The sequence below is a fragment of the Sander vitreus genome, chromosome 20, assembly GCF_031162955.1.
Source record: "Sander vitreus isolate 19-12246 chromosome 20, sanVit1, whole genome shotgun sequence".
Taxonomy (NCBI): Eukaryota; Metazoa; Chordata; class Actinopteri; order Perciformes; family Percidae; genus Sander; species Sander vitreus.
The window spans coordinates 26,093,143-26,110,054 of record NC_135874.1 but is presented as its reverse complement, the minus strand read 5'-3'; the positions used below and the strand labels follow the sequence as shown (position 1 = coordinate 26,110,054).

Genomic DNA, 16,912 nt, shown 5'->3' with positions numbered 1-16,912 from the left:
CATAACCATTGCCTAATCCTAGTGCTTTCCAGGCAGCGCTGCCTGGAGGGCGACGTTGGGGGCTTAAAACACCAAACACCGTTGCAGTTTACATCATGTCTGTCCAGACTCGTAAAATATATGTAGTGAAGTCTTTGAAGCAATTTAATAAAAAGGTATTAAGTGTATTTTTTGGGTGAAAAGTGGATGCTTCACACACATCTTCAACCGGGCAGCACAGGAGATCTGTACAATCACCACGTTGGCGTTGAATAACGGCCAGAAAAGTGTTTTTGCAGAACATTATGATGTTGCAGTGAAGTTGACTTTTGACCTTTTGGGAATAACATGTCATCACTTCATCATTTTACCCTACTATTTTTGTGAAATGTCAGAATTTTCAATTAATTATTAATTATGAGTTTGTGAGCTGTGGCAAAAAATGTGTTATGTGAGGTCTCAGTGACCGCTGACCGCCATATTCTAATCAGTTCATCCTTGAGTCCAAGTGGACGTTTGTGCCACATTTGAAGAAAATCCCTCCAGGCATTCCTGAGTTATCATGTTCACGTTCAGGACAGTGGGAGATGTTAGATGATGTTAGTGGTGGGGAGTGATAACATCCAACGGCGTCTCTACACAGGAGGCATTTCAGCACGCACTACTGTATATGCGAAACCTCAAACATATTTTTACAAAAGTTTTCCAAGCGTGACTGCAGTGATTGTGTTTGGCTCTGAGCGCTGCCAAAATGAGGGTGACCTACACTCAATACTGTGCCTGAACACATCCTGTGTAGACCCAGACGAAGCACTGAAGCTGCTGCTCTGCTAAGGTGCTGCTCACGCTATGCCTCCTGTGTAAACACAGTGTAACATTACATTAAAAAATCTTCCAAATGTGTTTAACTGGATCTGGATCAGATCTGGTGGCTGTGATGCCAAAGCATTTTTTTCAGGTTGTAACTTGATGCACATGCCTGACCCTGTATGGACTCTTGATACACAGCCTGGGGCCCAGCAGGGCAGGGATGTAAATACCGTAACACACATTTTGGGAAATATGCTCATTTGGTTTCTTGGAGTTAGAGTTAGAGAGAGGCAAGAACCAAGGGGAAACAGCTAGCCTGGATCTGTCCAAAGTTCAAGAATTCACTCGTCGTCATCACATTGCTTGTTTTCCCCAACTAACCCAAACATACAGTATATTTTGTTTAGAGCTGCAAAGATTACTCGATTAATTGTCAGATATTAAATTAATCGCCAACTATTTTGATAACAGAAGAACAGAAATGTCAGATAAGTCGGACCTCCGTGTTTAACTATATATCTTTAAACGAAATGAAATTCTGAAGTTCTGTCGGGTTCTCTCACTAAAACACTGCCGTCATATAATTGACTTGTCCTTCATGTCTGAGTTACCGTAGTCTAAGATGAGTGCTTTGGTTGGTCTTATTTGCTTGCCATGCAAACAAAGGAGGCTCAGCTGAGGCAACCAAATCCACATCGACAGCATGGCAACTCTTTTATTACATGTCTGGGAGGCAAGGGCACAAAGGGAGCAAGCAAATATAATCAAGTGGCAATTAGCTCTGGAGGCTATAAATGTACACACATCTATAAAAAAAACAAAGAAAACTAGACAGGCAATGTGTGACTCCCTTGTGTGGTTTAGTGGCATCAATGTCTCTTTGCTTTGTGAATTCCAACCAAAGCACACATGTTACATGTCTTGTATTCCCTCAGAAGGAAGATTAATGGATATCAGAGACACACTGCGGCTCAGAAATCCAGGCTAGTTCTGGACGGGCCAAGAATTCATCTGGGCAGCGGAAGAGCTATAAGAGCAACAAAAGCAAGGATAAGAAGAGGATGAGAAAAGCAGGGCGTCCAAGTGGTAGGACCTGAAAGAAGACAAGAGGTCTGCTGTCCAGGGGGTGCAGGGCGGACATCAAACTTTAGCCATCCCATCCTCAAATGTTTGGGAAATTGGCCGTAAAAGGGTTGGTACCATAAATTGGCCAGTTGTCTATTAGTGTCCTGTCCTCATTGAGCCTTTGCAGGCCGTTCCTGCCCCAGAGATCAGAATTCTCTGAGCAAATGTAAAATACAGTCACCATCGCTTCATAATGGATCGATAATAGTTGCTGTGGCGCCCAATTACTCATGTTTAGTGGGCTCAACTCAGCACCACAAAAGTCTGAGTTCTCCATGTTAGAGAGGCATGAAACTAATTGATTGCAACATCATCTAGACCTAAAGACTTATAAATCTGGGTCAGATAACGAGCAGGTAAAGGAGCCACCTCTCCACCTGATAAAGAAGCAGGATCAGAAACATTCAGAGTGAAGCAAAGCCAGACAAATGCATGGCAAACACAATGGCAACCACTCCACACCAAATAAAAAAAACAGCTGTCTGCCAGAGTTACCAGCCACTGTGCCAGACTTTAAGACAGAGGTGCCCAACCTTTTTTGGCACAGGATCCCATTTTCACCACCGCAGCTATTTATAGTAGCCATTCCGTTGCTACTGGAAACTAACAGACAGGGATTTTAATAAAGTGTTTTTGTGAGAGACATCTTAGTCTACAGTAGAGTTCTAAAATCCAACAAGTTGACACTGATAAGGAGTTTCGGTTTGAAGCAAGAATGGATCAAAACTTATAGTTCACTGTTGCAAGCACTCCCTTGTGCGAATCTGTATTAAGTGTGTCGATGGGTTGGATACCATTTTAATCCAGTATAAAATCTATTTACTACTAAAATCCAAATCCTTACCAATTTCGTAATATAATAATTCACCCAGAGTGTATTTATTGAGTGAGTCGACGGTCATCTAGAAAATCATTAATAACAAGACATGCACAACATGTGTGCTTTGAGCAAACTATTTTTTATCTTCTCTAACTTCTTAAAAAGTGAGCTCGACGTAAATGGACCTATACCTGCATATTAAAAAGTTTATTTTCAGGTTAAGCAATTTTCTTGCAACTTTATTTGGGAAATAATGCTTTATTACATACAATGTAATATATTGAGAAATGATGAGAACAGTTTCTTAAATCCATAACGGAGCCACTAAGTCAGCCTGAATCCACGATAACAGTTGGATTCTTTACTTTAATTGTGTCTAAATGAAATTACATACGAAGAAGAGGACAGTCTTTCTGTTGTGTTAATCTGAAAGTAACCTAGCTTTGGGTTCTGTCTTCTTTCACTCTGATAAAACAGTAAAAAGAAACGCCTGCAGATATTCTGGAACCACCCACGCAAATCCCAAGCTCACTTTGAACACAGACTCAGGAGATGAACAGACACCAAGTGATAGATGTTCTCTTGATTGACTAGACCTTTGTGCCACTGCACATCAAAATCAGACTGGGAATATGACTGTAAATTTGCCTGAATGTAGCCCAAGTTAACAGAATATGAAAAATAGAGGAGAGCTCTTTTATTGATATATTCCCTTCAGACTGCAGTGCTGCATCATCTAGAGGTATTACATAACAGCAGAGATCACAGAAAGGCTCTTTCTCCTCTTGCCTTTTGGGCTAAATCATCATCTTACCGGTGTTTGCAGTTACCATTATCAACCCATTATCTTAATGTTGAACTAAGATGTTTGTTAACTAAACCTGCCATCACATAACATGTTAAACTCCATTGGAAATTGTGTTTTACTACAAATTAATATAATTTTAAACTTAAACTTGACTGTTGTCTTTAAACAACCTCGACTTCAGACAAAGAAATAGTTCACCTTGGGTAATTTCTTGTGTGTGGTCAATGATGTTGACACCTGTTAAAGATGTCTATAAAGCTATAAAGAAACCATTTTAGTGTTAAATGTCTACAACTGATTGGATGGAATGAAAACTGAAAGATAAGAGGATGGCCAATCACCATCTGTGCAGCTGAGGTTACTCATCAAGCTTATCTGTTGGAAAGGGTTAATAAGTCATGAGATGAGAGGAGGAAACTAAACAAAAGGCTACGTTTTAAACACAGAATGAGGTTTTAGAAATTTCAAGGACCAGCTCCAAATGTTCTTGGATAATGAGCAGATATATCTTCCAAACTGTCCCAGTGATGGGGTGTGCTCGCTATACAAATTCTGACAGGTTATTAACAAACCAAATTTGCGTTGTTGTTAGATTATCCAAACCAAAACTGATGACGTATTTCCTGTCTGATCGTCAGGTTGCTCACGTTTCTCGCCCCATCAGACAAGGCAAAGAAACGCAAAGTAACATGACGCAAAGTAACGTGACGCAAAGTAACGTGACGCAAAGTAACGTGACGCAAAGTAACGTGCCATTTGGTCAAAATTAAATGATTGATTAATAATGTAATAACAACAACTTATAACAATGACTTATTTCAGCAGTAAATTGCTACAAAAACAACCACCAGATGGGAAAATGGTATTTTACAATAACTTTGAATGCACCACGAGGCTGGTGAGGCAAGTTTCAAGTGTTGTTTTTCCGACAACAGACTGTTACGTGTTGGAATCCTCTACAGAGAAATACAGACACACTTTATACCACTTAACGTAAGCGGTCAGCATTTTAACCATTGTGTTTAATCCAGCTACTAGCTAACGATAACATGGCGTCCCGTGCAGCGATGCTTCTGAAAAAAAGAAGAAGTCAGGCACCGAAATGAGGAACCAAAATTTTCGTTCTTATTCGGCCTCGTTACTACCGTTTACGTCGGAACCGGTGCCCTATTGGCACCGCGTTTCGGTACCCAACCCTAAACGGGATGCAAAGTAACGTGACGCAAAGCAGGTTAGCGCAAAGCCGAGAAACACAAAGCAGAGTCACGCAAAGGACCGTAACGCAAAGCACCGTAACGCAAAGGACCGTAACGCAAAGCACCGTAACGCAAAGCACCGTAACGCAAAGCACCGTAACGCAAAGGACCGTAACGCAAAGGACCGTAGCGTAGCGACCGTAACGCAGCGACCGTAACGCAGCGCACCGTAACGCAGCGACCGTAACGCAAAGCACCGTAACGCAAAGCACCGTAACGCAAAGCAGCGTAGCGCAAAGCAGCCTAGCGCTCAAAGCAGCGCTAGCGCCAAAGCAGCGTAACGCAAAGCGACCGTAACGCAAAGGACCGTAACGCAAAGCACCGTAACGCAAAGCGACCGTAACGCAAAGCACCGCATAGGGACCGCAAAGGACCGTAACGCAAAGCATCGTAACGCAAAGCACCGTAACGCAAAGGACCGTAACGCAAAGGACCGTAACGCAAAGCATCGTAACGCAAAGCACCGTAACGCAAAGGACCGTAACGCAAAGCACCGTAACGCAAAGGACCGTAACGCAAAGCACCGTAACGCAAAGCACCGTAACGCAAAGCACCGTAACGCAAAGCACCATAACGCAAAGCACCGTAATGCAAAGCAATGTAATTCAGCAACGCTTGGGAGCTGCAAATTAAATACATACAAGCTCATATTCGTGACGTTGCAATGTGAACACTGTATTTCTACTGTTCCCTGTAAAATCATGTCTCTTAGTATTACACCACTCTGCAGTGTTTTGGTGTCTGATAAACCTTCCAACTCATGGATCTTATTTCATCATCTACTGGTACAGAACCTAAAACAACATCCACGCAGCCCCTTGTGTTTCTTTAATTCAGGGCTGTATTTAGTCGGAATGCCCAGTAAGTGTCCTGAAAGAACTATCCGGAAGCTTGACCGAGATGGACAAGAAGTTAAAACATTGTTCTACAACAAAGATAGAACACAGCTGTACAGACTGTACTGTACTCTTCTGAAGCATCTCTTTATAGTTGCACAACAGAAACATGGTATTTCCCTATAATCTAGTCAGCATGTTTGTATAACCACAAGTCAATGGCCAGAGGCGAGTACTTGTCCTGGTGTCATTGTCCCTGGACCACACACTGTTAGCAACTGAGACTGAATGTGCCTTGTTTTCCGAAATCACCATTTCAAAAGCATTTAAATGTATGAGGGTCTACTGACAGCAGCACTATAAACCCTGTTCAACAGTCCTTGAGCAGGACGATAAATACCTACATTTAAGATTTTAAACTTGCTTTGCACACAGAAACATTACCACTACTGTTTAGAAGATCTGCAGAAACAAGAAGACTATATAATGAATGAGGTTTGCACTAATAAGCAAAGGGTTCAACATTAGGTAAAAGCTTCTGTTATATCTGAGCGATCTCTCAGTCAGTTTGGTGAAATAATGTGTCGTTTGCCACCAGTCAGCCAACAGTCAGTTAATGTATCTTGTTTGTCTCTCCTCAGCTGCACCCAGGCCCACCCCTCCCCTACCAAAATATGGATTCATCGTACCCGTGGATGATGTCATTGACTCTACATGCATGCGTTTCTACAGCCTATCATTCAGGGCAAAGAAAATAAACTAAGTGTGATTGTATTCTCAGAAGGATGACGGTGTGTGTTCAAAGTGAGGGTAAAATACAAAAGACCTCCTGAGCTTCTTCTTCTTCTTCTTCTTGCCTGCAGTCACGGCATACTTAACAGACAACACAAAGTGATCATGGGGTTTTGATCCCTCAGATCAAAATCAGAGAGATTTCGCCTTTGAGAAAGCCCCTGTCTGAATTTGTTTAACTGACGAACTGAGAGCTTCACACAATACACATTAGCTGATGTCATCCTGCATCTAATATTATCCACATTCCAGCAGATTACACAAACCAGCCACTTCTAAAAGTTCATGGGTACGCTTGAACTGATAAGCACCTGAGGATAAGGAATAAGGAAAAACAAATACAGTTTTTACCAGGAGCTTGAAGGTAAACTGGGCATTACCTGTGCACTTTTAAACTGCTCCTTTTTCTTTCAATAACAGGAAAACAAACGCAATGATGGCATAAAAGCTTTTCTGACTGGGAGGGTAAAACAATGTGAAACATCAGGAGAAAGAGCAACAGCAGCTCAGGTGGAATCGGGTGAAAATTGAGAAGCAATCCCTGGTGGGTGGGTGTTTTTGTGTAGTGCTTATACCTCAGTGAACACCCCCGGCGGCCGCAGGTCAACCTGAGAGCTGGGTCTCTTAGAAACGCTGCGTGGTGAGGCACACGGCTCTCTGTCATCATTGCTGTTAACCCTTTGAAGGCAGCTGTGCTCTAAGTGTATTGTGCTGTGCCATTTCTCCGGGGCCCAGCTGCGGAACCACCTGCATCTCATAAAAACCAGCCTTCCAGACCAATCATAGACTGGAGACAAAGAGTGATCTTACATCACCAACCGGTGGAGGTTTATCTCACAATATAACCACTGACCTTTTTCAAAAGAGGCAAGGTATTTTTAGAAGGGGGGGAATGCATGGCTTTTTAAAAGGAGCACTTTTCAGGCTCGTTTCTGAGCACTTGCTACGGAACAGTAAAAACAGTGGGAGTGAGTTAAAGCTGCTTTAGGCAAGAGGAATTGATGTCAGAATACACTTAAACAGAAAAAAATACATTCTATTTAAATGACTTGACTATTTGCCCACATTAATGGTTAAAAATGTAGAAATTCTTAAAAAATATTTGCTTGTCAGGCTATATGTTTACGGCATTTCCTCTCTAACTGGGACGTTTTGGGTCCTTGGTGGGATTACTGTGGACGAAGTACACACGGAGATACACTGGTAAGAGCAAATGAGGTTTAACCATGTATCAGCTCATTTAAATCTCTCTTTACTGTATTGTCTAAACAGTTCACTTCATTTACTATTGTATGTGGCGTTCAATCCTAGTGATCAGAAACATAGCTGATCTTGGCAAGTTTTAAATCAAATCGGAATCAGCTAAAATAAAGATGATCAAATGTCAATCCCTGAATCCTTGAATCCAACTGAGACGTGAATCAAATACAAACACTGTGTAACTGAGATGAAAGCAGGTAAGAGCTTGCAGTTGTTTTATCAAAGTTAGAAACGGACAGATCTGCTCCTAGCTTAGCAATACTTTAGAGCCAGTATACCTTTGGAAAACTGAATTGGCCTCTGGCTCCCTTTTCTACACGTTTCTCGAAGTGAAGAAACTGCTTTATAAGGATACCTTCAACAAAATCTCTGTAGCATATCCCCTCCAGTGCTTTCATCACCTCCTCCGCAGAAACCAGGTGTTTATTCATCATCTGCTTGCTCATCATGTGGCCTGTCAGCCCACACTTCAACACACCTACACAGAGATTCTATCTTCAGTTTCAGTTTATCACTTGCAGTAAGAGAAAGGGATGTTATACAATCTGAATATAATGTCTATAATGTTTCCCAAAACATACAATTGCAGATTGTTTAATGTGTAGGGTTTTGCTGCTATTGCAGCTATTGGTTTCCATTCATTTAACCCTGTGTTTCCGACGGTTGAGTGCGCTGGAGCACATTCAGACCCGATACTAGGGCTGCACAATTAATCGCAATTTTATCAAAATCTCAATATGAACTAGTGCAATGTCCAAATCGCAGGGGGGCGCAATATTTGTTAATGGCAAAATATGTGTCAAGCCATTCTAAAAGAAAGTATTGTGGTGCTGCAGAGACGTCCCGGCCAACAAATCCTATCCTACTGACTAAAGAAAAGATCTTTGTTTGGTACAGATCCTCACAAAAAAATCACACTACAATATTTTTTTTTGTATATTATATATATATATATATATATATATATTATTTATTTGTCAATGAAAATGAGAATAATGATACAAAAATGATCATTCCCTCCAATATCGTGAATCATATCGCAATCGCAATATCAGTCAAAATAATCGCAATTAGATATTATCCTAATATCATGCAGCCCTACCGATACCGATGCTGGTTTTGGGTACTGGCCCATACTGACCATACTGATCTGATACCAGTGTTTAATAAGATGAATGCCTCACTGTGTGGAAGAGACTGGGATTATTATTATTATTATTATTATTATTATTATTATTATTATTATCATTATTATTATTATTATTATTATATATGTGTAAGGCAACAACTTGCTTGACTTAAACATTGCTTTCCTAACTTTGTAAAACAAAATGTAACAAATAAATACACAGATATAAATTTACTGAATTGTTATCTCTTTTTTTAAATAATGAATAACAATGAATTCAATAGATCTGCCTCATTTTCAAAAGAAATAAAAAAAATAAAAATTTTAAAAACAACTTCACAGGATTGTCCTGACGCTTTCAGACATTACAAGAAACACAAAGAGGGATATTTGTAATCATAGAGGCTTAAGCTGTTACCCCAGCGACCCGACCCCAGATAAGCGGATGAAGATGGATGGATGGAGGCTTAATGAATCAAAAACTGTCATTGACCTATTACTAAGAGTTTCCTAACGATACCCTGTTATGAATAAGACCATGGAGCTCTCTGGAGGTAATCCTCGCTAATTAGTCTGAAAGGGAGGAGGAGCAGAGGCCCTGTTCAGACCTGGCATGCGTTTTGGGCGTGAATGCACCAAAGATGCATCGAGGACACATTGAGATCCGCTCAGACCACATTTGGAGGTGCTTCTACCATAAAAGATGTAGTCTACACAGTTAAATGCTTTCTGCCGTTCAGTCCAGTTATAAACACCACGGATCAAAGATTTGTTGCTGTGTTTTAGTTTGATCGACTTGATGCTCTAGCCGCTCCACCTACTGCCCGGCCTGTGGCTTCTGGGGTGCTTGTGGGACGCTTCTGGGATGCGCTGGATCGCGACCAATGGAATCACAAGCACGTACGCACGTTCCACCAAAACAAGTTCCTTCCCGAGGCTATTTTGCAGAGGCAACGTTGCTCCGTCCGGCGCTTAGCCAAGACGATTGTGATTGGTTTAAAGAAATGCCAATAAACCAGAGCACGTTCTCCCATCCCGGAATGCTGTGTGGACTAGCCAGACCCTCCTCCGCAGCGCTGTAGAGGAGGACTAAGTTAAGACTAACAAAAGCTGGGACTGACACACCACTTACTGGGCCAATTAGGAGCTTGTTTTGTGAATATAGCCCTGGACTAGAGCTGCTGTATTTGAAAGCCATCTAGGAGCATGCACAATGCTATTTCATTTGTAGCACACTGCAGTCTTTTAGAGTGCAGTCTACTGTCTTGGTGTGTGTGTGTGTGTGTGTGTGTGTGTGTGTGTGTGTGTGTGTGTGTGTGTGTGTGTGTGTGTGTGTGTGTGTGTGTGTGTATAACATGTGCTGCCTCATCACAAATTCTGCAGTTACTCAGTAAATATTAGCCTGAGGGTTTGTGCAGAGAAAGCTTATTTGCTGTGAATCGAGTGGACACCTGAAACAGTTTACAAAAGCTTTGCCGCAGGAACGACTGGAAGAGGAAATTCAAAAAGAATGAAGGGGGATGAACGAGAGAGAAGGGATCTTTGTTGTCACCTCCCCCTCTAACCTCCAGGAAAACCATAGCAGAAGAGTTTGTGAAGGCTGAGGCTCTTTGCCATACACCCAGTTCTAGGTGTAGGGGGACTGGGCACAAGTTCAGGAACGCCACATTCAGCCCAATGAGAGCAGCAGAGGCTGGGCTGTCACTGCTGTTTGCAGACAGTCTCGCTCTGACAGTGGAGAGTCAACAGATAACAGTGGGAGAAGCCTCTGTGTTTGGCTTGTCTGAACTCCCCGACACGCAGCAGTTTGCTGTTCAGCATGCTGGTTTATGGGGAATCCTTTTACATGTGTTGTACATACACACTGGCAGATGGCTTAACACACCTTCACACAGTTTTGAAGAGCATACAACCCAAAATTTCTTTGTGATAAAAATGTCCTCTCCCCTCCTATCACATGCTCAGAATTTGAGACTCAAATATTACGCCACAAAGAGAAATCTTCCTAGAAAAAACGGTTGTAACTGTAATCTGACACGCCAGATGGTTTGTTACACAGAACCATCTGAGAATCCGTTACTGGAAACAGTTGGGAAAAAAGGCAGGCACTTTTGAAAAAAAATACAGTACCTGGCAGGTGATTGGATGAACCATCAGTCTATCACGTCCGCCATTGTTGTTTTGAACCAACAATCGCGGGCGTCACACGCACCTAGTAGCTGCCATGTAGCTCTAAACCAGATGCTGATTGGTTCGGTCCGCTGCTGTTCGAACACAAACTGAAGCTTGACAAGATGAATTTTCGTGTGATATGTGATTCAGCGATTCTCGCATGATCTTGTGATATTACGAGAATCCAGCCGTGATGACCAAGCTGTGTAGCGAACAGGATATTTAAAGTTTAAATATACTTATGGGCTCTCTGGTGGTTACTATGTAGCTTCATTTCACAGTTCTCAGCCAACATTTACGCTACGATCTTAATATCTTTAAACTTTATTTTGTCCCCGATGGCAATTAGTTTGAATATACAGTATCTGTTAAAATGTATCCAAAGCCCAATACATTGGCCAGACTTTACTGTTGTTGTGTATGACCTGTAGCGTTTTATGTATTAATGTGTGTTTTCTGAAGCATGCTCTTTAAGCATGTTAAGCTATCTCAGCCACCAAAAAGCCCACTTGCTTTTGTTGCTAGGGTACAGCGGGGTCAGCCCTATGGTACCACAGCCCTATGTTCCCACAGCCCAAAGTTCCCACAGCCCAAAGTTCCCACAGCCCAATGTTCCCACATTTCTAAGATTTTTCTTAAAATGAGGCCCTATGTTAGGGTTAGGGTTACATTCCATCTGTAGTCCATTGCTACTGGATAATAGGTTGGGTGTAATTGGCTACTAAATTGGGAGAAAGGGGGATAAAATCTGATACAAATTTATGAAAAGGGAAATGTGGGAACATAGGGCCTAATTTTGGAAAAGAATCTTAGAAATGTGGGAACATAGGGCTGTGGGAACATAGGCACACGCCCAGTACAGCTGTTAAAGTACTGGAGTGACAAAAGGTTGACAAAAATTAGGGACAAGGCCCCAAAATACAAAAAAGCAATACTTTACATTGATTGATAGCAAGTGGTCATTGTGTAACCAGGTTAACTACATATGGTTAACAAAAAAATAATGCCTCTGCTTTATGGGTTATTTTACAATTTTACAATGGCTGAAAACAAGACAGATCAGAGAGGGAGACAGAGGGCAGAGATGGCGAGCAGGAAAAAACCCTGAATGTGCAATTTCGATGATGTGTACACCATGTTCACTGGAGGCATTTGAAGCAAAGGGTCAAGTACAGGACAGAACACCACGAGCCACGCTGTTATCAAAAACAAACACACTACTTTCCAGAGATGAAAAGTTTCCGGTGTCCTTTAACTGGCACTGTCTTTCTCACCCTTTCCCAACAGAATCACGCCCTGTAAGATTTCATGTTTGTCCTGTTTTACTTCGGTCAGTTCCTCTTCTATCAAATGTGCTTTTATGAGAATTCTTAATTCGTTTTCTGTCGGCGCATCCACTTGACGCAAGCTTTCGGTGATCGCTCCTCCACGCGGTTGCTAGTAGCCATGGAGGACACGGAGGATTAAAAGAACATGATGGACTCTTCAGAAGAGGTCATTGTCTTGAGATTTTTATGCAACAGAAATGCGGTCGGCCCGTCTGTCACTTTCTTTTTTTGGATTTTAGTCTTTCTGCTGAATGTGTAGGTGTTTTCTTCTTCGGGTTTTCAGCCATGCCTCCACCTGTTGCAGCAGTCCTCTTCTTCTCCAAAGCTGAACGCTGCCTTTCTCAACGGTGACGTGAAACGCATCACTCGAGCTGCTGTGCGCGAATGTCGCCGGACTACACCATTTTGTAAACATAGCCGTCCTGAGAAATACAGAGAGTGTTGTTGTCGCTCATAGGCTTAATTTAGCTTTGTAGCAACTCTTTTGGCAATGGCATGAATGTAACGGACGTTGATTAATATAAAATAGTTGCGCGCTATAGCTTTAAAGTGGCAGACGAGCGAGTTGGTATAGCGTCGTTATAAAGTTGTTGGACTCACATGAGACATTCGCCTACGTCTTTCAAACGCCACACCCAGCATTTGATCCATGACATTTGTGAAGTGTCGAAGCCCAGGCCAAGAGAACCCTGATGACATCATCGGAGTCATACAGTCATCTAAAAATAATGCACATTCTCCGGCAGAACTCAGAATCAAATTTTATACTATGATATAACCGCTAGGCCTATATAAATTGGCAGCCAAGTGCTTGAGCTCTCCACAGTAATGTTACTGTTCTCCCAGAGAGAAACCTGGATCCCAATGAGGTGGGAGGCAGTGTGTGTGTGTGTGTGTGTGTGTGTGTGTGTGTGTGTGTGTGTTTAAGCTCAGGGACCAGCACTGTAATGCTAAAAGGGAAATGCTCTCCCTCTCTCGTCTCATCACGCGTTATGCAACAGCCTCCAGGGCATTGTTTTAAAGCACTGGCTGCTCTTCCAGCGTTCATGCAGAGAATCGTAGCCGCTCATCATCAGATAGCTCAGGCTCATCCGTCAGTGTTGCAGAGATTATGGACACAAATGCACTAAACTTAACTAAAACATCTTCCAGCAGAGAGACCACATGTTGTGGATCTACGGTAGTAAGTGTATGACATCCTTATAGGCTCATACTGCCTCTGTCCAATCCAAGTACCACTCGGAATAATGGGAAAAACTACAAAATAAGACCCGTTGTAATAAACCAGAATTATCCCATCTTTTGGATTGATTCTGACTTTAACACCAATCAATCCGACCTAATCAAACACTGGACTCGAACAGAAAAAAACAAACCTGATGTTTTTCCTGAACTGTTACACAGATATATGACAAGAAACATAACTAATATTATTTGTTGTTTGTACACATTCCAATGCATTTTTATGTTCTCTCTCTGTGTTGTCCCTGACTTCTAAGCCAAGACTGTGTTGCAAAGTTGTGTGTTTCCAGGGCAACAGTTGCTCACCAGGTGCAATTCATCAAACTGGCAATACGTCATTAGAGACGTTTTAGAAGCAAGACGCCCCAACTCAGAGTAATTTCCTGAGTAGCTGCCGGTCCTGAGTGTATTGATTCCAATGGGAGAAGTGAATGTAAACACAGATTATTTTGTCCCATAGTCACCAAAGTAAATATTGAACCCATGTTTCACATGGGTTCACTAAAATGTAATTTTTCAGACGAACACATCGGGAGAAAATTGACGTCGTTTGTGTCTCAAGAACAAAACTCTTGCGAAATCTGGCACTACAGATAAGCTATCCTCAACTACTCGCGAACGCCCTAACATAACTACATTTTATAATGGTAAATATGTCTCTTAGCAATGTTAGCACAAAGAAAACGCTATGATGTATGTATGTATGACACAATAAAGGAAAGGGAAAAAGCCAAAAAGCTAAATATGAGCACTTTAATACTCCATCACTGCATGCTGTTACACTACACTGTTACACTTACTTGTAGTCTGTGCCAGCATATAATACTGTATTAAGTGATGGTTTTTGTATTGGGAGATTTCTAGTTCTTGCCTGTTAGAGGCTTTGGGATAAACTGGGTTAGAGCTGAACAAAGCTTTCATTCTCATCCCACTCATTAAATCAATTACTTCCACTTTAAAGAGCAATTGTTGTTAGTCTGCTCCTCTAATCTCTGTACAGCCCTGTTTGGCAAACATGCAGCACTTACAGTATACTCCAGTTCAAACAGCAGGGCAAGTCATATCTCAAACTTGTTGCTCATTATTTAAACGTTGGCCTGTGTTCCAGTGTGCGCTGCAATGTGTACAACAATACTTTTGTACCAAAAGGTTTTTAACTACAGCATACTGCCATCCTTGGACTCTGTCTATGGTGCATTTGCAGTAATGCATTTCTAAATAAAATAAAAAATATTGTTAATCTTTCAAATTTCGAACAGACCAATTATCCTAAAAATCTTAAAGTTCATGCAAAGATAGAAACCATTAAAAATTAAAATAATAAACTTGGATTTTGAATACGTGTGGTCCTCCATGTTTCCTTCTTCAAACTTTCCAGGGCCGGGAAAGAAGGATACTTTACAAAATAAAACAAAATTTCAAAATAAAACACCCAGGTTTATGGTGAATTAGCTGTCTTGACTTCTCAGCGGTGTCTAGAGCGAGACAGGCGATCGGGCACACAGAGAGAGAGACTGACTTCGCGGGCGGTGTGTTGCTGGCGTAAGGCGCCAGTAGCCTACTTAAGTCAATGGCACCTTAAGTTGCTTTGACCAAAATGGTTTGCCAAATGAATGCAATGTAATGACCAAGATACTTTCACTCAGCTGCTGATTTGACAGTTGTATTCACAGACATTTACCCATAAAACATACACACACAATGCCAATTCCATAACCTAGTTAAAAAAAGACGATGTTGTGCACAACCATGTAGTTGCTTGTGCAGGACAAAACAGTAATGCTCAAAGAAAGTGAGTGAAGTCTGCACAACTCAGAAGATTTTGTGAAACATCCTGTCATATTTTTTTTCATGCCACCCTTTGAAAAAATGTGTAGCCATCTTTAATTGTTAACAATTCCATAATCTGTCAAATATGAAGACTAAAAACAATAGGCAATTCATGTTTCTTTACACAGGCTGATATGTGATGCATGTAATGAGAATCTTTGGATGTAACAGAGGAGCTGTATGATGGACAGCAATGCATATGGTGTTCAAATTGCTCCTTCTGTCCGACCAACTGCCACTGACCCATAGACATGAGAACTTAAATGATACATCGATTACCAAAATTGTCAAAAATGATCAAAACTATTGGGCTATTTTTCTGTCAACTAGTCGATGAAACCACTAATCATTTTTCATTTCAGCCCTAAAACTAATGTTTCCTTTACATAGTCAAAGTATGTATGCCTGTATGATGCTTCCAAATGAACTACTATTGAGCTACTATTTTCAAACAGCACTGGGTCAGAGAGGGCCTTTCAGGGCCCAAAACACTGTTTACATTCTTTGCGCTTTACACACAACGTGCACTTTATGAATGAAATACCTGCACAGAACACACAACACTGCAGGCACTTTGTGTGCTGATTGTGTGTAAAGTCTGTTTGTAGCCTATCACCACAGTTATTCGGTAGAGCTCAGTGGTAGAATGAGGACCTGTTCAACAGCTCGATATGGAAAGTTAGCTGAAAAGCAGCCGAAACACTATCTGAAGTTCCCCAAATCCGAAAGCAAGCGATCCTGAAAGTCGCTCGCAGCAAACACGCACACACTTTGCACTGAGGTTGTGCATGCGTGGCCGCGCTCCCACAGCTGTGTGTGTGTGTGTGTGTGTGTGTGTGTGTGTGTGTGTGTGTGTGTGTGTGTGTGTGTTTTATTAAACCGCAGTAATACCACAGTGAGAGCACGTCGGGATATTCCTACCTTGCAGATTCTGCACTCGGATGTCGCTGATCTGTCCGATAAATTCCTCCCGCTCGAACCAGTCTTCCCACTCGTGTCCAGCCATTTGGAGCCGCGAAGACTGCTGCAGGGGATCGGGAGAAGCTGCTGCTGCTGCTACTACAAACGGGCAGGAGGGCTGTTTATTGTCCGGCCGGCCGACCGACCGAGAGCCATGCAAGCCTGGGTACACACAGGCTGAAGGGGGGAGGGTTTCACTCACTGGCTGCCTGGTGTTTACTGCGGGTTTCTTCCCCGTCACATTACAACACAACACGGTGGGAGACCGCTGGAGCTCCGGGCAGCCAGGGCAGGAAGGAGCTGCAGCACCTGGTTGGTATTTCCGAGGTGGGATGGAGCTGATCCAGTGCGTGCGTGCCCGCCCATATCTCTCTCTCTCTCTCTCTCTCTCTCTCTCTCTCTCTCTCTCTCTCTCTCTCTCTCTCTCTCTCTCTCTCTCTCTCTCTCTTTATTATGATCCAAATGGCATAGCCCCTCATATGATACTATTCTAAATAGCTTAAGAGCCTCACTGTACTTCACAGAAGAGAAAAAGAAAGAAACATAAAACAAAGGATGGATGACT

The 16,912-nt window shown here is 42.1% G+C and overlaps 1 protein-coding gene across 1 annotated transcript in view; it reads right to left on the bottom strand.

Moving 5' to 3' along the window:
• Positions 1-16,688, bottom strand: part of clmna (calmin a) — a 43,824-nt gene extending 27,136 nt beyond the window's left edge. The window contains exon 1 of the mRNA XM_078277117.1: positions 16,309-16,688. Within this exon, the coding sequence (XP_078133243.1) occupies positions 16,309-16,393 (85 nt within the window). The 5' untranslated portion in view covers positions 16,394-16,688. The remainder of the gene's footprint in view (positions 1-16,308) is intronic.
• Positions 16,689-16,912: the final 224 nt, after the last annotated feature.